Here is a 23610-nt window from a genome sequence, read left to right as displayed (position 1 = left end):
AACAAGTTGTGTATTGTCTTGGCGGCTGATCGCATCAGATCAACAGGTTGTGTATTGTCTTGGCGGCTGATCATAACAGATGTACAAGTTGTGTATTTTCTTGGAGGCTGATCATAACAGATCAACAAGTTGTGTATTGTCTTGGCGGCTGATCATAACAGATGTACAAGTTGTGTATTGTCTTGGCGGCTGATCGTAACAGATCAACAAGTTGTGTATTGTCTTGGCGGCTGATCATAACAGCTGTGTATTTTCTGGGAGGCTGATAGTAACAGATTTACAAATTCTTTATTTTCTGGGAGGCTGATCGTAACAGAGCAACAAGTTGTGTATTTTCTGGGAGGCTGATCGTAACAGATCAACAAGTTGTGTATTGTCTTGTCGGCTGATCATAACAGCTGTGTATTTTCTGGGAGGCGGAATGTAACCATAGTAACAGATTAACAAGTTCTGTATTTTCTTGGAGGCTGATAGTAACAGATCAACAAGTTGTGTATTCAGCACAATTATGTAAATTGAGTGGTTTCACATGTTGTTAATTACTGGTATTATTAATAGGGGCTACTGATCCAATTGTATGTAGCCTTAAATCTGACAGTCATGAAGCGTTAAAATGTGTACTGTTCCAAAAAATCCTACACCACTGTCAGTCTGTCACCATAGAAGTATCTCATCTTAACTTGTAGCTGTTTCATGTTTAAGGCAACAGTCAACACTATTCCAATGACATCATGGCAGTATGTGTTGAATTGAGACTAGGCCAGACAAAGGAGTGACTGATATTGTGGACAACATCCCATGTCATCAGCATACACGTACCTATACACCACCAAGCGTTTAGTATTGCCATCATATTTGCATGATATTTGCATCTCACTCAGACCCTGTGATAAGTGAGCTTTAGATATGGAGAGTTGTATCTCTACATCATCTGTCATTCATATGTTGTTTGCTGTTGTGGTGACACTCAAGCCATATTTAAAAAATAATTTTGAACAATCTGACATTTATTAATATGTCAGTGTGAAAAATGTACACATCTGTCTAGAGATGTGAAACGAGGGAGTTAGTGAGTATGGTTTTACGTGGCTTGTAGCAGTATTCCAGCAATGACACAGTCGGGTAACACATGCATGGGCTGCACATATAGAACTCTTGTTATTGTAATACATAATAACCAAGTGGAACTGTTTGACATGTCTATCAAATAACCTGAAACAGCTGAAAGGTACAGACTTGGTGAGAATGTGTAGCACAATAAACAAGACTTAGAATTATTCATGTAATTAAATCAATAATAGGTGGTGGTATTTTGAAAAATATGAACACCATACAGTCATAAAATATATGTTTTAAAAAGGATTTTCTTTGAAAACACCGGAAGGCAATTGATGCCTTGGATTGAGCATCCCTGCCTTGTTGTCTGGCTGTAACCTGGGGTTGTCTGTCTGTTATGGCAACAGGTTGTTGACTCCCTTCATGTTGAGTCAGGCTTACCAGTAGTAGAGGGAAGTTGCTCAGCTGGTTGTGATGTTGTGTCATACTGAACAGGTACAGCACCATACGTACTGTATCCCAATCCATTAGCTCCACTTCAGATGCAGCCTGGAAGGTGGGTCCCACTTCAAGTACCCATGCACCTTTCATTTCCTCGTGGTACATGGTATACCAAGGACCAGCCGATAACCATGCTCTTTACACTTCCCATAGTGCCAACATGGTTCACATGGCTTTTATTGTAACACAATATATCATGATATTGGACGTGTTACTTTATAGTGCATGTAGAGTGAAAGTGTGTTGAATTTCCCTGGTAACTGCTCCCAGATATTCCTGTTTTCTATAGATAAAGCTGACATCATGCCAGTAAGTATGTGATGAAGTCATCCATGGCTCCCTGGCAGTGTGAATTACAGGCTGCCGACACATGCCCCTCCGACCCATCCTGCTTCTTTGCACATGACATCAGCCATGAAGCAGTATCATACCTCCACATGTCCACTTGTGATGTGCAGAAGAACTGCAGTGTTTGCAGAGGAAAGCAGATGTCTGATAGTGAAGCAATTATAGCTACAGGATTGGTAGTGATAAGGAACATTATTGAGGTGTTTCCTAGCAAGTTGATGGATATTTCCGTGTTTCTCCGAGGCAGTATAATTTTAATAATGAGAGGAATCTCTTATTTTCTGTTTGAAATATCCTGTTTGGGCTGGTATGATTAGCCACATTTCTTGTTTTGCACACTTCTAATACAGCTAAGTGACATTTTACATTTACTTTCTCCGCAAGGAAAAAGATGTGTGGACAAATGCCAAGCAAACTATTTTCAGTACAAACAAAACACCCTGAGATATGTGATGTGAAAATATGTATTATGAACTCCAATGGCATGTGTGAGGTATCAAAGTGCACAGCATATTCAAAGAAAGATGTGACCATATAACCCTATGTCAGGAAGCCAAGCCCAGTAGACAGTCATACTTCATGGATGTGTTGTTGCTAGCCTAGTCGCTTGGTAAATCAACTGTGATAATGAGTACAGGATATTTATGTAAGAAGCATCTATGAGATGTGTTGTGTCAAGTGGAAAGGAAGACCGGTTGATCTGCTTTCTTATTACACAGTTGACCCAACCAGTACAGCACGGTAAAGTCCCTCCTGATTACACAGTTGACCCAGCCAGTACATCATGGTAAAGTCCCTCCTGACTACACAGTTGACCCATCCAGTACATCACGGTAAAGTCCCTCCTGATTACACATTTGACCCATCCAGTACAGCAGGGTAAAGTCCCTCCTGATTACACATTTGACCCATCCAGTACATCACGGTAGAGTCCCTCCTGATTACACATTTGACCCATCCAGTACATCACAGTAGAGTCCCTCCTGACTACACATTTGACCCATCCAGTACAGCAGGGTAAAGTCCCTCCTGATTACACATTTGACCCATCCAGTACATCACGGTAGAGTCCCTCCTGATTACACATTTGACCCATCCAGTACATCACGGTAGAGTCCCTCCTGACTACACATTTGACCCATCCAGTACAGCACGGTAAAGTCCCTCCTGATTACACATTTGACCCATCCAGTACATCACGGTAGAGTCCCTCCTGATTACACATTTGACCCATCCAGTACATCACGGTAGAGTCCCTCCTGACTACACATTTGACCCATCCAGTACATCACGGTAGAGTCCCTCCTGACTACACAGTTGACCCAACCAGTACAGCAGGGTAAAGTCCCTCCTGACTACACAGTTGACCCAGCCAGTACATCATGGTAAAGTCCCTCCTGACTACACAGTTGACCCAGCCAGTACATCATGGTAAGGTCCCTCCTGACTACACAGTTGACCCAGCCAGTACATCATGGTAAAGTCCCTCCTGATTACACATTTGACCCACGGCAGTACATCACGGTAAAGTCCCTCCTGACTACACAGTTGACCCAACCAGTACATCACTGTAAAGTCCCTCCTGACTACACAATTGACCCATCCAGTACAGCACGGTAGAGTCCCTCCTGACTACACAGTTGACCCACGGCAGTACATCACGGTAGAGTCCCTCCTGATTACACATTTGACCCATCCAGTACATCATGGTAGAGTCCCTCCTGATTACACATTTGACCCAACCAGTACATCACTGTAGAGTCCCTCCTGACTACACATTTGACCCATCCAGTACAGCAGGGTAAAGTCCCTCCTGATTACACATTTGACCCATCCAGTACAGCAGGGTAAAGTCCCTCCTGACTACACAGTTGACCCAACCAGTACATCACTGTAGAGTCCCTCCTGACTACACAGTTGACCCATCCAGTACATCACGGTAAAGTCCCTCCTGACTACACAGTTGACCCAACCAGTACAGCAGGGTAAAGTCCCTCCTGACTACACAGTTGACCCAGCCAGTACATCATGGTAAAGTCCCTCCTGATTACACAGTTGACCCATCCAGTACATCATGGTAAAGTCCCTCCTGACTACACAGTTGACCCACGGCAGTACATCATGGTAAAGTCCCTCCTGATTACACAGTTGACCCATGGCAGTACATCACGGTAAAGTCCCTCCTGACTACACAGTTGACCCAACCAGTACATCACGGTAGAGTCCCTCCTGACTACACAGTTGACCCATCCAGTACATCACGGTAGAGTCCCTCATGACTGCACAGTTGACCCAACCAGTACAGCACGGTAAAGTCCCTCCTTATTACACATTTGACCCATCCAGTACATCACGGTAAAGTCCCTCCTGACTACACAGTTGACCCAACCAGTACATCACAGTAAAGTCCCTCCTGACTACACAGTTGACCCATCCAGTACATCATGGTAAAGTCCCTCCTGATTACACATTTGACCCATCCAGTACATCACGGTAAAGTCCCTCCTGACTACACAGTTGACCCATCCAGTACATCACGGTAAAGTCCCTCCTGACTACACAGTTGACCCAACCAGTACAGCACGGTAAAGTCCCTCCTGACTACACAATTGCCCCATCCAGTACATCATGGTAAAGTCCCTCCTGACTACACAGTTGACCCAACCAGTACATCACGGTAGAGTCCCTCCTGACTACACAGTTGACCCATCCAGTACATCACGGTAGAGTCCCTCCTGATTACACAGTTGACCCAGCCAGTACATCACGGTAAAGTCCCTCCTGACTACACAGTTGACCCAACCAGTACATCACGGTAAAGTCCCTCCTGACTACACAGTTGACCCATCCAGTACATCATGGTAAAGTCCCTCCTGACTACACAGTTGACCCACGGCAGTACATCATGGTAAAGTCCCTCCTGATTACACAGTTGACCCACGGCAGTACATCACGGTAGAGTCCCTCCTGACTACACAGTTGACCCAACCAGTACATCACGGTAGAGTCCCTCCTGACTACACAGTTGACCCATCCAGTACATCACGGTAGAGTCCCTCATGACTGCACAGTTGACCCATCCAGTACATCACGGTAAAGTCCCTCCTGACTACACAGTTGACCCAACCAGTACAGCACGGTAAAGTCCCTCCTTATTATACATTTGACCCATCCAGTACATCACGGTAAAGTCCCTCCTGACTACACAGTTGACCCAACCAGTACATCACGGTAGAGTCCCTCCTGACTACACATTTGACCCACGGCAGTACATCACGGTAAAGTCCCTCCTGACTACACAGTTGACCCACGGCAGTACATCACGGTAAATCCCTCCTTATTACACATTTGACCCATCCAGTACATCACGGTAGAGTCCCTCCTGACTACACAGTTGACCCATCCAGTACATCACGGTAAATCCCTCCTTATTACACATTTGACCCATCCAGTACATCACGGTAAAGTCCCTCCTGACTACACAGTTGACCCAGCCAGTACATCACGGTAAAGTCCCTTCTTATTACACATTTGACCCATCCAGTACATCATGGTAAAGTCCCTCCTGACTACACAGTTGACCCACGGCAGTACATCACGGTAGAGTCCCTCCTGACTACACAGTTGACCCAACCAGTACATCACGGTAGAGTCCCTCCTGACTACACAGTTGACCCATCCAGTACATCACGGTAAAGTCCCTCCTGACTGCACAGTTGACCCAACCAGTACAGCACGGTAAAGTCCCTCCTTATTATACATTTGACCCATCCAGTACATCACGGTAAAGTCCCTCCTGACTACACAGTTGACCCAACCAGTACATCACGGTAGAGTCCCTCCTGACTACACAGTTGACCCATCCAGTACATCACGGTAGAGTCCCTCCTGACTGCACAGTTGACCCAACCAGTACAGCACGGTAAAGTCCCTCCTTATTACACATTTGACCCATCCAGATAAGCTTTTGGTGTTGTGGGTATTTTACCCATGCATTTTAAAATCATTGGGTATCAGTAATTCTATCTGGGTATTCAAATTTCTGTTACCCACTAGTTTTTACACATGTGGGTATTTAAGTTAAATATTTAAAACCACTATACATCTAGTCCCTGCAAACTGGTGTCGTGTTGGTTCGAGAGCTTTTTACTAAAAAATACCACGATACTTCCACAAGAAAGTGTGATGGCAAATGATCATGATGTAACTGTCATCGTGGAGTTTGGCAAGGTTGATGGAATGCCCGTTCATAATTTCAAAATAAGTTGCTGATTTGCTAATCGAATACGCAGGGTAACTTCACAATATTTTGATGATACGCACAAGTTTTATTTTTGTAGCGTATCTGTAATGTTCGTTGCATATTTGATACGCTTGGATTTTATTTTACTGCGTATTTCTGCATTTCTGATGCGTATTTTACGCAGATACGCAGCTTATCTGAGCTCTGATTTACAGAAGCCATAGCAAACAGATATTGTTTTTGTGTACATCTATGAACAGTGACAAAGGTCTGATTCTGTATAGCATACTTCCATTTTCCCAACTTCACATCATCACTAGTTTGCTTGTATTGCTGTGGAGAAATGCTGCCTTTGTGGATCAGTTGCTGCAGGATATGAGTGTGATGGCCGTGACATTCAGTTTGGCAACACTTTCCCTTGTGATGTAAACTGTAGCCCACTTCCATATGACAGCCACCTGTACCACAACTGAAGGGTGGGGAACAGTCTCTCTCCCACTCCACTGTACGTTCAGCCATAAGCTTGTGTAGGCTAGCACAATTCCGTTCACACACACAATCATTGTTGTGCAGTAAATCATTGCTTTTGTATGCTGAAACTGTCTGCAAGATTCATAAGAAACAGCATACTTAAATATGATAACTGGTTCCAGTCAAATGAAGTCTGAATTGTCAGTGATATAAAACTGGAAAGATAGGTGTAAAAATTGACCAAACAATTTCCCATCTAATATTATTGTGTAAAGGACAGGGTAGCATAAGGGCCCATTTTGGCCCACTGAAAATGTCAAATTTGAAGTAAAACTTAGAAATATTGGTGAGATATTTTTTAGATTAAGGATAAGTTTTATTCTACACTGAAAGGCCACAGGCCCAAAGTGTTTAACAGTTTATTTCATTTGTAAGTTTTGGACATTTGTATGGGCGGCCATTCGGTAAAAAAATACATAGTTTAAAAAAAGGAAAAAGATATGCAATTAAGGTCAAATATTACGAATAAAGAAATAAATGTGACTACTAAAGGTCAAAATACAATACTAATAGTCAAATGTTCGAAAAGACTTCATAAGAAAAGAAAGAACAATGTTTACGAAAGGACGTATTCAATAAAGAACGTCAGTGAGCACGAAAGGACGTTTTCAATAAAGAACGTCAGTGAGCACAAAAGGACGTTGACAATAAAGAACGCCAGATGGCGCTGCAATTTGTAAAACATTCCGAGTTTAATCGGCTTGTTCCGCCGTGTATATGATAACTGCATGCCAAGGTGCACAATGTATTACGTCATTCCTCGTGCACTCAGCGTCTGACGTCACTCATATATATACATGTATTTATAATGTATAATGAACACATTGTGTATAAACTTGTTGCGTTTAAGCTTTGTCACCGCTAAAGGGCCTTTTCACAAATACAGTATACTGTGTAATCCAACATCTGCCTAACATTAGTACATGTATTTTGTATACAACCTTCAAAAAACACTCACTTAACGCTAATCTAGGATTCATCTACAATGAACCAATAACTGTTCATGCTTGGTGCAACACTAGGGTGCTATGATGCCGATTTTTGTTTCAGACGCACATTTTCACCTGAAAAGTGATCGTTGTGGGAGAATTTGTTATATTTTTAACAGCTTTTCGGAAACTGTGTGAACAAAATGCTGCCTAATATCTGAACAAATATATATATATATATATATCAAATGGATTTTATGCATATGTATAACTTACACATTCATTAGGAAAAATAGCTCGCCATAAATAAAGAAAATTGATTTTCATCTCTGATGCCAGCGTTCGTTTTCAAACCATATTTATTTCGCTTGATTACATCCACATTTATATTTGTGACAAAGACAACTTGTAAGTTGATGAAAATGTGCGTTTGAAGGTTGTATACAAAATACATGTACTAATGTTAGGCAGATGTTGGATTACACATGTATATATATGAGTGACGTCAGACGGTGAGTGCACGAGAAATGACGTAATACATTGTGCACCTCGGCATGCAGTTATCATATACACGGCGGAACAAGCCGATTAAACTCGGAATGTTTTACAAATTGCAGCGCCATCTGGCATTCTTTATTGTCAACGTCCTTTTGTGCTCACTGACGTTCTTTATTGAAAATGTCCATTCGTGCTCACTGACGTTCTTTATTGAAAATGTCCTTTCGTGCTCACTGACATTCTTTATTGAAAACGTCCTTTAATTTGTACACATTGTTATTTCTTTTCTTATGACGTCTTTTCGTAACATTTGACTATTAATATTGTATTTTGACCTTTAGTAGTAACATTTAATTCTTTCTTCGTAATACTTTACCCTAATTGTGTATTTTTGTCCTTTTTTTAAACTTGGTATTTTTTGACCGAATGGCCGCCCATACATTTGACATGATCAAATAAATGTCTTGCTAAAACAAGTGAAAGGACAAATTTTCAAAGTTATAGTGAAAATCTAGGTACATTGTATGAGCAAGTCTGTGACCCAAGGGAAATGTTTAGCCACATGCATGTACTGTTTTCATCAATATCTCCCTAAAAAAATCAGCTTGGATCAAAGACACTCCTCTAACATAATAATCTAACACATTTTGGAATTACCAATACAGTTTAGTTGTAAGTCCAAACATGCAAATATTGGTATAAACCAAGTCTAGTTCTGTTTCATCTGATAACTAAGGGCTTGCAAATTTCCTAAATTTTGCATATATTCCTGGGAGTACCTTGTCCTTTGCTATTTGGAAGTCCTTATTGTGAAAACTATGGAATATTCAAGGTACATGCAAACTACAGGTAGAATCACCATTTATTATCTGTGTATCGTTGTGGTTCCATGGTGATTCATGCAAGGGAAGGACACTGGCAGCAGCCCCAATCATCCATCATGGACCCCTGATCCCAAGGGAGCCAACAAGCACTACATTCCACAACAGTTCAGTCATGCATCCCATCTCCTGGAACCCAGTATCTTGAACCAAGTTTCCTGAATGATGGCTCAGTGTGCTCAGTTTCCCTGTGGTATTGCAATGCATATCCCATGCTTCAGCAGAACTGACATCATAGATATACTGATGGATAACGACCTATTAATGGTCATACATGTACCTTGTTTAGCGTATATGTACCCTTCCTTTCATTACAGCATTTCTGATGAGCCTGGTCATGACAGGAAGCATGTATTAATCAACATTGCTTATATCATGCATATCTGCTGGTTTTCATGGTACTGAAGGTCCATGACCTAAATCTCATAAGATCTGATCTATAACTTTGATTTCATACCTCTCTCTTGATCTAACGAGCCATCCATAGGAGGTTGCAGCAGGTGAACTTTCTAATTAGACAATCAGCTTCAAGATTTCTAAATTCTTGGTATGAGCAAGCAAAGCATCCATATCTATCTCAGAAAACAAATGTAAGTGAGCAGGTGAATGATATATATCAGTGTTTGAGCTATGTTGTGTATTCATATTTTACTGATCACAATGTTCGAATGCTGAAAGTTGGCATTGACCATCTCACACGTTTGCAAGGTGTTTCTTTCTGAAGTTAAGTTTTGTTTGCATGGCAATTATTTGGGAAAACAGAGAAGCATTTAATTTAGTCATTTATATTTGTGAAACCATATTTCTGTGCTTCCAATATGGCAACCAGGCCTGGATCATTCACAACTAAAACGATTTTGCAGATTATGGGTCACGTTACCAATAAGTATTCGTATCATCTGGAAACCTTTTTCACTCAAAATTACTGTGAAGTGTTGTTAACTAATTGTGTTCAGAAACCTGAAGTTTGGATGCTAATTTGTCAGGCTATTTTTAGACATTTTGACATATTTGATGTCATACAAGCTGATGAGGCAGACTTCAGTTGTGTATTTAAATTCTTTGTCTTGTTTGGAGTTTCAGAAAAACAAAGAACGTTTTCTATCTCTGATTTGCACTAGATCTCTAGTTGCATATGCTGTGTTGGCCAATATGATGCATGTGCCCAGCTTAGTTGATGGCTAACAGACTAATGGGAATACAGTTAGAGCAGCTGTCTGCTTACTTCTCATGGTTCATACGGCTGTTAATGTCAGCATCCTGGCAGACAGAAGCCATGTGTCCGGATGAACTTGTTTCTTCATGTTAAAGTAGATGATCTTCACAGAGATATCAGAAACAGATATACCTACTGCAATTAATGTAAAACTCGATATAGTTTGTATTTTGCATAATGAACTGTGGCAAAAAACATGATGACATAGGTCAGTCAACACACAGCACAGAACTGCCACAGGAGACCCTCCTGATGTAATTGGGATAGCCACGGTACACATCTGGTGTAGTGTCATCATTTATGGACAGTGAACCAGAATAGGAACTGTTGAACATGGTGTTGTTGGGATCTTCCAAGGTTTATGTCCATCCATCTGAAATAACTTCAGGGTCACACATCTCAGGGAATTTAATAGACTACTAAATCCTAAGCATGTTTAGAAACACTTTGTTATGTTTGGGATTGAAAGAAACATTGCTTATTCAGCTGATCTTGGGAGGAGCAATGGTAGAAGCTGTTATTTCCTGGCAGTAATAATAACACTGTACCTAAAATTAAAACTTCAAGTCATAACTAGAACCTTTGAAAATATAATATGTAGGGTTATCATATTATAGTTTATCATAATTTTATATCTCTTTAGCTAGAGCACAAAATATGAAAGGTTTACAGACAGCTTTCTGCTTCCCTGTTGGACCTGACTCCCACTACCAAACCTCCCACAATTCATATTATATTCAACAAACCTTTTTGGTAGCTTTACAAGTCTTATGAACTTGAAGCATTGCAAGGAATACCTCAACAATGATGTCTCTGAAAGGTGCTTCCATTATTTCGATTTCGTTTTTAATATCTCTTTTTAAGGCATCGCTGATTATCCAGTGTATTGTACTTTCTTTCTACTCTGACAAATATCCTGGACCCATTCTCTACCAAAGCTTGTATTTTTTATCTGATTTGATCACATAGAATAGAAATCCAGTATTATTTAACAGATCTTGTGAGAGAAATTGTGTCACTTCTTGGGTATTTATGTAACAAAATGGAGATAAAATACAGTGGATAATGGAGGATTTAACTGAGGCAGAGTTTTAGAAATATTGATGTCATATGAGTGTGTTTGTTCTGGCACCTCTGTCCTGTTTCCCCCTAATTATCTTGGCCTTCTTTTCTATTTTGTTGCACGATGCCATTGAATGGGTTTGTATACAATAATAGTATGTAAAGGATCTATCATTGACAGGAAATATGCCACAGATCTGACTTTGAGCAATGATGTCCTAGCTTTCATGGATCTTACATGTGAATTTGTAGTCAAATGTTATGTAGGAGTTTACAACATCAACATAATCAATAATGGAGATCTCCACCTATTCTAGTGACCTTGAGGTTGGAGTTTCATAGTGCAGGTCATGAGACAATGCTGGGGCAAGTTGAGGGCTAACCTTTAGGTACAATCTCATATGACTTGTGCGTTGTAGATTTTCTCATAATGGGTTCAAGATAGGCAATTCCATTTGTGCACTAGATCATACAAGGTATATGGAAGCCTCCCTGTATTGTCAGCTAGATCACACAAGGTATATGGAAGCCTCCATGTATTGTCAGCTAGATCACACAAGGTATATGGAAGCCTCCATGTATTGTCAGCTAGATCACACAAGGTATATGGAAGCCTCCATGTATTGTCAACTAGATCACACAAGGTATATGGAAGCCTCCATGTATTGTCAACTAGATCACACAAGGTATATGGAAGCCTCCATGTATTGTCAACTAGATCACACAAGGTATATGTAAGCCTCACTGTATTGCCAACTAGATCATACAAGGTATGTGTAAGCCTCCCTGTATTGTCAACTAGATCACACAAGGTATATGGAAGCCTCTCTGTATTGCCAACTAGATCACACAAGGTATATGTAAGCCTCCCTGTATTGTCAGCTAGATCACACAAGGTATGTGTAAGCCTCTCTGTATTGTCAGCTAGATCACACAAGGTATATGGAAGCCTCTCTGTATTGCCAACTAGATCACACAAGGTATATGTAAGCCTCCCTGTATTGTCAGCTAGATCATACAAGGTATATGTAAGCCTCCCTGTATTGCCAACTAGATCACACAAGGTATATGTAAGCCTCCATGTATTGTCAGCTAGATCACACAAGGTATATGTAAGCCTCCATGTATTGTCAGCTAGATCATACAAGGTATATGTAAGCCTCCCTGTATTGTCAGCTAGATCATACAAGGTATATGTAAGCCTCCCTGTATTGTCAGCTAGATCACACAAGGTATATGTAAGCCTCCATGTATTGTCAGCTAGATCACACAAGGTATATGTAAGCCTCCATGTATTGTCAGCTAGATCATACAAGGTATATGTAAGCCTCCCTGTATTGTCAGCTAGATCACACAAGGTATATGTAAGCCTCTCTGTATTGTCAGCTAGATCACACAAGGTATATGTAAGCCTCCCTGTATTGTCAGCTAGATCACACAAGGTATATGTAAGCCTCCCTGTATTGTCAGCTAGATCACACAAGGTATATGTAAGCCTCCATGTATTGTCAGCTAGATCACACAAGGTATATGTAAGCCTCCATGTATTGTCAGCTAGATCATACAAGGTATATGTAAGCCTCCCTGTATTGTCAGCTAGATCACACAAGGTATATGTAAGCCTCCATGTATTGTCAGCTAGATCATACAAGGTATATGTAAGCCTCCCTGTATTGTCAGCTAGATCATACAAGGTATATGTAAGCCTCCCTGTATTGTCAGCTAGATCATACAAGGTATGTGTAAGCCTCCATGTATTGTCAGCTAGATCACACAAGGTATATGTAAGCCTCCATGTATTGTCAGCTAGATCACACAAGGTATATGGAAGCCTCTCTGTATTGCCAACTAGATCACACAAGGTATATGTAAGCCTCTCTGTATTGTCAGCTAGATCACACAAGGTATATGTAAGCCTCTCTGTATTGTCAGCTAGATCACACAAGGTATGTGTAAGCCTCCATGTATTGTCAGCTAGATCACACAAGGTATATGGAAGCCTCCATGTATTGTCAGCTAGATCACACAAGGTATATGGAAGCCTCCATGTATTGTCAGCTAGATCACACAAGGTATGTGTAAGCCTCTCTGTATTGTCAGCTAGATCACACAAGGTATATGGAAGCCTCCATGTATTGTCAGCTAGATCACACAAGGTATATGTAAGCCTCCATGTATTGTCAGCTAGATCACACAAGGTATATGGAAGCCTCCATGTATTGTCAGCTAGATCACACAAGGTATGTGTAAGCCTCTCTGTATTGCCAACTAGATCACACAAGGTATATGGAAGCCTCCCTGTATTGTCAGCTAGATCACACAAGGTATATGTAAGCCTCCATGTATTGTCAACTAGATCACACAAGGTATATGTAAGCCTCTCTGTATTGTCAGCTAGATCACACAAGGTATATGGAAGCCTCCATGTATTGTCAACTAGATCACACAAGGTATATGTAAGCCTCTCTGTATTGCCAACTAGATCACACAAGGTATATGTAAGCCTCTCTGTATTGCCAACTAGATCACACAAGGTATATGTAAGCCTCCATGTATTGTCAGCTAGATCACACAAGGTATATGTAAGCCTCCCTGTATTGTCAGCTAGATCACACAAGGTATATGGAAGCCTCCATGTATTGTCAGCTAGATCACACAATGTATGTGTAAGCCTCCCTGTATTGTCAGCTAGATCACACAAGGTATATGGAAGCCTCCCTGTATTGTCAACTAGATCACACAATGTATGTGTAAGCCTCCCTGTATTGTCAACTAGATCACACAAGGTATATGTAAGCCTCCATGTATTGTCAGCTAGATCACACAATGTATGTGTAAGCCTCCCTGTATTGTCAGCTAGATCACACAAGGTATATGGAAGCCTCCCTGTATTGTCAACTAGATCACACAAGGTATATGGAAGCCTCCATGTATTGCCAACTAGATCACACAAGGTATGTGTAAGCCTCTCTGTATTGCCAACTAGATCACACAAGGTATATGGAAGCCTCCCTGTATTGTCAGCTAGATCACACAAGGTATATGTAAGCCTCCATGTATTGTCAACTAGATCACACAAGGTATATGTAAGCCTCTCTGTATTGTCAGCTAGATCACACAAGGTATATGGAAGCCTCCATGTATTGTCAACTAGATCACACAAGGTATATGTAAGCCTCTCTGTATTGCCAACTAGATCACACAAGGTATATGGAAGCCTCCCTGTATTGTCAGCTAGATCACACAAGGTATATGGAAGCCTCCCTGTATTGTCAGCTAGATCACACAAGGTATATGTAAGCCTCTCTGTATTGCCAACTAGATCACACAAGGTATATGTAAGCCTCCCTGTATTGTCAGCTAGATCACACAAGGTATATGGAAGCCTCCATGTATTGTCAACTAGATCACACAAGGTATATGTAAGCCTCACTGTATTGCCAACTAGATCACACAAGGTATATGTAAGCCTCTCTGTATTGTCAGCTAGATCACACAAGGTATATGGAAGCCTCCATGTATTGTCAACTAGATCACACAAGGTATATGTAAGCCTCTCTGTATTGCCAACTAGATCACACAAGGTATATGTAAGCCTCACTGTATTGTCAACTAGATCACACAAGGTATATGTAAGCCTCACTGTATTGTCAACTAGATCACACAAGGTATATGTAAGCCTCACTGTATTGTCAACTAGATCACACAAGGTATATGTAAGCCTCACTGTATTGTCAACTAGATCACACAAGGTATATGTAAGCCTCACTGTATTGTCAACTAGATCACACAAGGTATATGTAAGCCTCCCTGTATTGTCAGCTAGATCACACAAGGTATATGTAAGCCTCTCTGTATTGCCAACTAGATCACACAAGGTATATGTAAGCCTCCCTGTATTGTCAGCTAGATCACACAAGGTATATGGAAGCCTCCATGTATTGTCAACTAGATCACACAAGGTATATGTAAGCCTCACTGTATTGCCAACTAGATCACACAAGGTATATGTAAGCCTCTCTGTATTGTCAGCTAGATCACACAAGGTATATGGAAGCCTCCATGTATTGTCAACTAGATCACACAAGGTATATGTAAGCCTCTCTGTATTGCCAACTAGATCACACAAGGTATATGTAAGCCTCTCTGTATTGTCAACTAGATCACACAAGGTATATGTAAGCCTCACTGTATTGTCAGCTAGATCACACAAGGTATATGTAAGCCTCTCTGTATTGTCAGCTAGATCACACAAGGTATATGGAAGCCTCCATGTATTGTCAACTAGATCACACAAGGTATATGTAAGCCTCTCTGTATTGCCAACTAGATCACACAAGGTATATGTAAGCCTCCCTGTATTGCCAACTAGATCACACAAGGTATATGTAAGCCTCCATGTATTGTCAGCTAGATCACACAATGTATGTGTAAGCCTCCCTGTATTGTCAGCTAGATCACACAAGGTATATGGAAGCCTCCCTGTATTGTCAACTAGATCACACAATGTATGTGTAAGCCTCCCTGTATTGTCAACTAGATCACACAAGGTATATGTAAGCCTCCATGTATTGTCAGCTAGATCACACAATGTATGTGTAAGCCTCCCTGTATTGTCAGCTAGATCACACAAGGTATATGGAAGCCTCCCTGTATTGTCAACTAGATCACACAAGGTATATGGAAGCCTCCATGTATTGCCAACTAGATCACACAAGGTATGTGTAAGCCTCTCTGTATTGCCAACTAGATCACACAAGGTATATGGAAGCCTCCCTGTATTGTCAGCTAGATCACACAAGGTATATGTAAGCCTCCATGTATTGTCAACTAGATCACACAAGGTATATGTAAGCCTCTCTGTATTGTCAGCTAGATCACACAAGGTATATGGAAGCATCCATGTATTGTCAACTAGATCACACAAGGTATATGTAAGCCTCTCTGTATTGCCAACTAGATCACACAAGGTATATGGAAGCCTCCCTGTATTGTCAGCTAGATCACACAAGGTATATGGAAGCCTCCCTGTATTGTCAGCTAGATCACACAAGGTATATGTAAGCCTCTCTGTATTGCCAACTAGATCACACAAGGTATATGTAAGCCTCTCTGTATTGCCAACTAGATCACACAAGGTATATGTAAGCCTCTCTGTATTGTCAACTAGATCACACAAGGTATATGGAAGCCTCCCTGTATTGCCAACTAGATCACACAAGGTATATGGAAGCCTCCCTGTATTGTCAGCTAGATCACACAAGGTATATGTAAGCCTCTCTGTATTGTCAACTAGATCACACAAGGTATATGTAAGCCTCTCTGTATTGTCAACTAGATCACACAAGGTATATGTAAGCCTCTCTGTATTGTCAACTAGATCACACAAGGTATATGTAAGCCTCTCTGTATTGTCAACTAGATCACACAAGGTATATGTAAGCCTCTCTGTATTGTCAACTAGATCACACAAGGTATATGTAAGCCTCTCTGTATTGTCAGCTAGATCACACAAGGTATATGTAAGCCTCTCTGTATTGTCAACTAGATCACACAAGGTATATGTAAGCCTCCCTGTATTGTCAGCTAGATCACACAAGGTATATGGAAGCCTCCATGTATTGTCAACTAGATCACACAAGGTATATGTAAGCCTCACTGTATTGCCAACTAGATCACACAAGGTATATGTAAGCCTCTCTGTATTGTCAGCTAGATCACACAAGGTATATGTAAGCCTCTCTGTATTGCCAACTAGATCACACAAGGTATATGTAAGCCTCCATGTATTGCTAACTAGATCACACAAGGTATATGTAAGCCTCTCTGTATTGTCAGCTAGATCATACAAGGTATATGGAAGCCTCTCTGTATTGCCAACTAGATCACACAAGGTATATGTAAGCCTCCATGTATTGCCAACTAGATCACACAAGGTATATGTAAGCCTCCCTGTATTGTCAGCTAGATCACACAAGGTATATGGAAGCCTCCATGTATTGTCAGCTAGATCACACAAGGTATGTGTAAGCCTCTCTGTATTGCCAACTAGATCACACAAGGTATATGTAAGCCTCCATGTATTGTCAGCTAGATCACACAAGGTATATGTCAGCCTCCATGTATTGCCAACTAGATCACACAAGGTATATGTAAGCCTCCATGTATTGCCAACTAGATCACACAATCACTGTAGTGCTGTTGTACTTGCTTACACAGATAAGCATAACTAGCATGCATGCCTGTACAGCCCAATGCACAATAGCATGCACAGCATCAGCATGGATTTGGCATGTACAAGCTATTTCTAGTTTCCTTGTGGGTTTTCTCAGATCAAATTAGTTTTACTGTTGGTTACAGTTTCACTTGTGCTGCTATTACTGTTACGATAAACTGCCACAAGATAAGAACTTGTAACAGATAAATGATGTTTATTTCCATGAGTAATTTTAGTTGTCATTTGTGGCATGCTAGTACTCTGAGAGCAAGAGCTCTCAGCCTGTTTGTACAAGGTAGTTGGAAGCTATGGATGGTTGGAGCATATTGGTACCACATGTGGCTTGCTCACTCTATCCGTGTAGTTGGAGGGACAACTATGAATGAAAAGGCTTAGGAATCTGCGTGGGTGTAGACATTTAATGTTGTGAGGTGTGTACAAGGTATATATATTTCCTCTTTGATAAGACTGTCAACTACAGTAACTGTTTTCTTTGATTGAAGTTGATATGTAATTTTTTTTCTAACATTTACTCAGAAATGTTTGGTAAAGTAGTATGTACACTTGTAGCGTGTAGGGGTAAAATGATACAGGAAGGTCATGAAACGATTAATATCACTACACATAGGGCACAATACGATACGTATTGTGGTGTATTTAATGTATTTGTAAGACTGTACATCATGTTCAGGTACTTGTACGACCCGCACCTAGACTGGGAGGAACATCAAGCAACAAGACGTCTGAACTGAACGATGATTTATTCGTAACTGACCACAGGTACATAGTCATGACGTCACTCCCGATGCCGGGTCACGTGAGGTATGGCGTAGTAGCGCGTGCACATTTGCGCTCACAATGTATCGTTTCCCCCAAGTAGTGTGTAGGGTTGTTCAAAGAACACAAAAAGCTATGTTATGCATTCCTCAGTGGGGTAAACCTGCAAATAAGTACAATCCTTTCCTTTACATACAGGGATGAAGCTCACATCAAGATTTACTGTCAATGGTCAATTCTGTTGTCCCAAAAGGCGATAATTATCCTTTTGAAATGATGTAAGTGATGGTCCAACCTGTGGCTCAATGTACACATGTAGAGACAGAGACAACTGATACTTGTTGCACCTGCATTAAAATGCTAAACAAGCATGTGTTTTGAAGTGATTGTTAGTTTATAATAGCAACATTTGTTCAGTTTTCAACTAAAACAGGAACTGATATGATGGAAGGTAATGGGAACAATCTATACTGCCACTGCATCTTCTACATCAGAAAACAATTAGGCATTCTGTCAGTCAGGGGTAACATGGCATCAATGAAATAACTCACTTTATGTAACAGCCTTTATTTCACATGAATTCTTAGAAAACTATCATGCAATTCTACCATGCATCTATCAGCCAGTCACTTACTCATCTGCAGTGTACATGCCAATCATCATAGTTTGAAATAAAAAATTTACATTGTGTTAGTCATACTCTTAAAATAGTTGCAAATTACAGATACATGTATTTACTTTCTGAAGCACCTGTATGGAAAGTAGGATGGCTACAGTTTCTTAAGCATCTGTATGGAAAGTAGGATGGCTACAGTTTCTGAAGCATCTGTAGGGAAAGTAGGATGGCTACAGCTTCTGAAGCATCTGTATGGAAAGTAGGATGGCTACAGCTTCTGAAGCATCTGTATGGAAAGTAGGATGGCTACAGTTTCTGAAGCATCTGTAGGGAAATTAGGATGGCTACAGCTTCTGAAGCATCTGTATGGAAAGTAGGATGGCTACAGCTTCTGAAGCATATGTGTGGAAAGTAGGATGGCTACAGTTTCTGAAGCATCTGTAGGGAGAGTAGGATGGCTACAGTTTCTGAAGCATCTGTATGGAAAGCAAGATGGCTACAGTTTCTGAAGCATCTGTATGGAAAGTAGGATGGCTACAGTTTCTGAAGCATCTGTAGGGAAAGTAGGATGGCTACAGCTTCTGAAGCATCTGTAGGGAAAGTAGAATGGCTACAGTTTCTGAAGCATCTGTATGGAAAGTGGGATGGCTACAGTTTCTGAAGCATCTGTATGGAAAGTAGGATGGCTACAGCTTCTGAAGCATGTGTTGGGAAAGTAGGATGGCTACACTGTACAGCTTCTGAAGCATCTGTAGGGAAAGCAAGATGGCTACAGCTTCTAAAGCATCTGTATGGAAAGTAGGATGGCTACACTGTACAGTTTCTGAAGCATCTGTAGGGAAAGCAAGATGGCTACAGTTTCTGAAGCATCTGTATGGAAAGTAGGATGGCTACAGCTTCTGAAGCATCTGTAGGGAAAGTAGGATGGCTACAGTTTCTGAAGCATCGGTATGGAAAATAGGATGGATGGCTACTGCTTCTGAAGCATCTGTATGGAAAGTAGGATGGCTACAGCTTCTGAAGCATCGGTATGGAAAGTAGGATGGCTACAGTTTCTGAAGCATCTGTAGGGAAAGCAAGATGGCTACAGTTTCTGAAGCATCTGTAGGGAAAGCAAGATGGCTACAGTTTCTGAAGCATCTGTAGGGAAAGCAAGATGGCTACAGTTTCTGAAGCATCTATATGGAAAGTAGGATGGCTACACCTTCTGAAGCATCTGTAGGGAGAGAAAGATGACCAAATTATCCCTCTACTATGGTGGCCGAGAGGGGACATCGCTCTTTCTCGCTCTGTCGCTTTCTCGCTCTATCGCTTTCTTGCGGTATAGCAATATTCCCTCTTGGCCACTATATGGGTTTCTTTACGATAAAAAGTATATACGTAAAACAACATTAATGAAATCAGAATTGTTAAATTTGACCTCATTCGAGGGAGGGGTTTTAATCATAAAAGAGAGCTGAGATTTTTCCAGTCACATTACAAATTATACATATGGTAAGAATGTTGAAATTTTCTCACTATCTACTTAAACATAATTTAACAGTACAGACATGGGTGCTTTTATAACAATCCACGTATTTCTGCATAAAAAAGAATTTGATTGATTTATGGCCCTATTTAGGAGTTTTATTGGATCCCCCACCCCCAGGCCAAGTTATCAAAACAAGTAGCAAATAGCACCGCTCATTAGCGCTGAGTAGTACGTACTTCCTAAAAAAACTATTTTTTTCCTAAAAAACACGCTTATATCAATGTCTATTCTGTTTGCGGAGTAGATGTAATCATAGGGGCAGTCCTCCCCCAAACAATGGTAATACTACCGGATGTCCATATGTAATTTCTAGTTTTTGGATGGCATATTGTTCTCAGTAACCGTAATTTGGAAATAGAATTCTCACCGCTATTTTGCCTCTTATGATTAGATTTTTTAAACATCTTGTTGTAGATAAATATGTTATAAATGCACACATAATTTTTTCTCGTTTAGCTTGTATATTTTCTTGTAGTGTAGTAAATATGCAAGATTAACAGAATACAGATAGTCAGTGTTCATATTTTCATTTTGTTCATAATACCCCCGCCCCCATATTCCTCCATCAATCTACTGTTTGTACTGTTTGCAACGTCCAAATAATTATTTTTTTCAGTCATTAGAAATGTAATTGAAGCCGAATATGTCCTTGTCCGATTTCGGGATCACAATTATGTTTATTGAGTTGCATGTACATTATGCAAACAAAAGTTGTACATGTACACAGTTTTGTTCCCCTTACAAAATACAGATGGATTAGATATATGTCTCTACCTAAAGTCGCATGTACGACTTTCGGGAGCATCATTAAGCCGTAACCCCATTCCTTGGACAATAGAAATGAAATGCGTTGTAAATATGTTTAAAAAACAACTCGTTTCTTATGATTACTTTTGATCAAACTGTCTTTGGGAATTAAATTTAATGCTAAAGTGCTTGTAAAATAAAGTTTAACTTTCCCGCCAGGAGAAACTAGATATCCGATTATAGTATAGACTCAGGTAGGAATATATATATTTATGTAACAATTCTCTATCCATTTAAACTGCATGGTTAACAACTGTGCGTTCTGATGTGAGTTACTTAGTTATCTACTACATTTTTACACAGACAATGAGTCGGACACACACACAAACACACACACATACATACATAATTTTGACAAAACTATACTTAAGATATACATAAAATATTACAATGATAGCTGATTTAATATATGTTATAGATAATCATAGTAACGCATTTCATATTGTTATCAACTTTAACTATGTGGCCACACTAATTATTATGTTTTTCCATATGTGTAGTTTACATAAGTACACATATCAACTGTGGTAATGTCACAGTGATGGGGGCAGTAGGGTAGCCTTGTGGTTAAAGCTTTCGCTCATCAAGCCGAAGACCCAGTTCGATTTCCCACATGGGTACAATGTGTGAAGCCCATTTCTGGTGTTCCCCATGATATTACTGGATTAGTGTTAAAAGCGACGTGAAACCATTCTCACTCACAGCCGTGTTTATCAAATTACTATATGCAAGTTCATATATTTGTAGATTTCCAGGACAAGAAACACAATTCAAGTTAAACATACATCAAATGTCAAAAAGAATATTTACGGACAACAGTATGACACACTGTAACATCATATACTACCGAAAACATGTTATAGAACACCCACAATTATAAGATTGTATTTTTGCAAAACAATCAGCCATGACTAATTAACCATAGTCTTCTTAACTTCTTTTGAAAAGTATATATTTAGATTTTAACCTGATTTACTTAGAGCGTATTGCCATGATCTGCCACATTCATACAACTGAATAGGGCCATAAATCAATCAATTATATTATACGCAAAAATCTTTGGATTATTTTAAAATCACCTATGTCTGTACAGTTAAATTATGTTTTAAGTAAATAGTGAGAGAAGTTCAACATTCCCTACCAATTGCAGCAGATATCACATGCAGCCCCTATAGAGAGGTCAAGAGCGGATATTGCTTAACCGCGATAAAGCAATAAAGCGAGAAAGCGATAGAGAGAGAAAGCGAGAAAGCGATGTCCCTCTCGGCCACCATACTCTACCAGTGTTTGAAGGTGTTTTGTTTTTTTAAATTTGATGACATGTCATTAAATATGTGCTGTTTTGTTTTTCAGAGATTTAAGGTTCAACAAAATAAAGAGTATACCGAGGGGATCTTTCGGCAATTTATCAAGTTTAAAAACATTGTGAGTATATCTTCCTTAATTGTTTATTAGTTCATTTATACACTGTAATGCTATCTGTCATCTGTCCCTTGGTCCTGGATGGCAACATGATCAAATGTGACCAGACAAAGTCTTTGTAGAAGAAAGGTGGATTTGAGTGACCAGCCAAATCGGTAGATATGAATGAGGTCTAGAATTACGTTGGAACTGGATTCTGGACAAGTACAGCAACAAGTAGTGATGGGATATGTTCAGATTGTTCTTTTGATAATCCTTCCAGAAAGGTCAGGTTCAATTCAGTTAATATTAACTAGGCCAGAGGTCACTTGGCAACAACAGAGACCATATAATAGAGGGACGGCCCTCACCAACAGTTTATCACTAACCATCAGCGCTACGGTCTGGCATGTAACTGATACACCCCGACACCCTGCTGTTAACCTCCCTGTACCGCTGCAGATGCGCAATAGATGCGCAGACATTCACGACTGACCATTCTGGTAACCACGTAAACAATATTACATAATATCCGGGGTAAGAGTTAATTCCCTTAGCCGAGATTTCTCCGACTACGACCAGCGACAATCCAATAAAAGGACGTCTCTTAGCGGATTACAAAGATTTTTGTATGATATCTCTCATTAGCACATGTCAGTTGGCTGCAAATTATTTGCTGAACATGTGTGTCTTCCGGGACATTTATTTCAATTTACATATCTCATTTTATGCTGCAATTGTTAACTATTATAAATAAACAAATATACCAAATCTACTACGAACGCCACAGAAAACTACGATCCGGTAAATTGCACAGGAACTCAGGAAGTGTAAATAAAACTCATTCAGAAGCAGGGAAGACACTTGTAACATATCACCCTATTCCCGATGTTCACAAAATATATCTCCAGATTAACTTCATATCTTATATTAAGTCCAGACTAGATTTACTTGCAAAAATGCATGATCACCGACTGGTGTAAATGCTTTACTATT

General features: G+C 40.2%; 1 protein-coding gene across 2 annotated transcripts in view; it reads left to right on the top strand.

The window, feature by feature from the left end:
* The window catches only part of LOC124127200 (peroxidasin-like), a 73692-nt gene that overhangs the window by 13209 nt on the left and 36873 nt on the right, over positions 1-23610 (top strand). Inside the window, exons 2-3 of one of the 2 annotated variants that reach the window (XM_046490650.2) lie at positions 18174-18304; positions 22567-22638. In XM_046490650.2, the coding sequence (XP_046346606.2) occupies positions 18273-18304; positions 22567-22638 (104 nt within the window). In that variant the 5' untranslated portion in view covers positions 18174-18272. The remainder of the gene's footprint in view (positions 1-18173; positions 18305-22566; positions 22639-23610) is intronic. The other variant, XM_046490649.2, reaches the window with a different exon arrangement.

Source organism: Haliotis rufescens, unplaced genomic scaffold (genome assembly GCF_023055435.1).
Source record: "Haliotis rufescens isolate VD_foot unplaced genomic scaffold, xgHalRufe1.0.p SCAF_2, whole genome shotgun sequence".
Taxonomy (NCBI): domain Eukaryota; kingdom Metazoa; phylum Mollusca; class Gastropoda; order Lepetellida; family Haliotidae; genus Haliotis; species Haliotis rufescens.
Note: the sequence above shows the minus strand (reverse complement) of the source record. Positions and strands in the feature narration are given on the sequence as shown.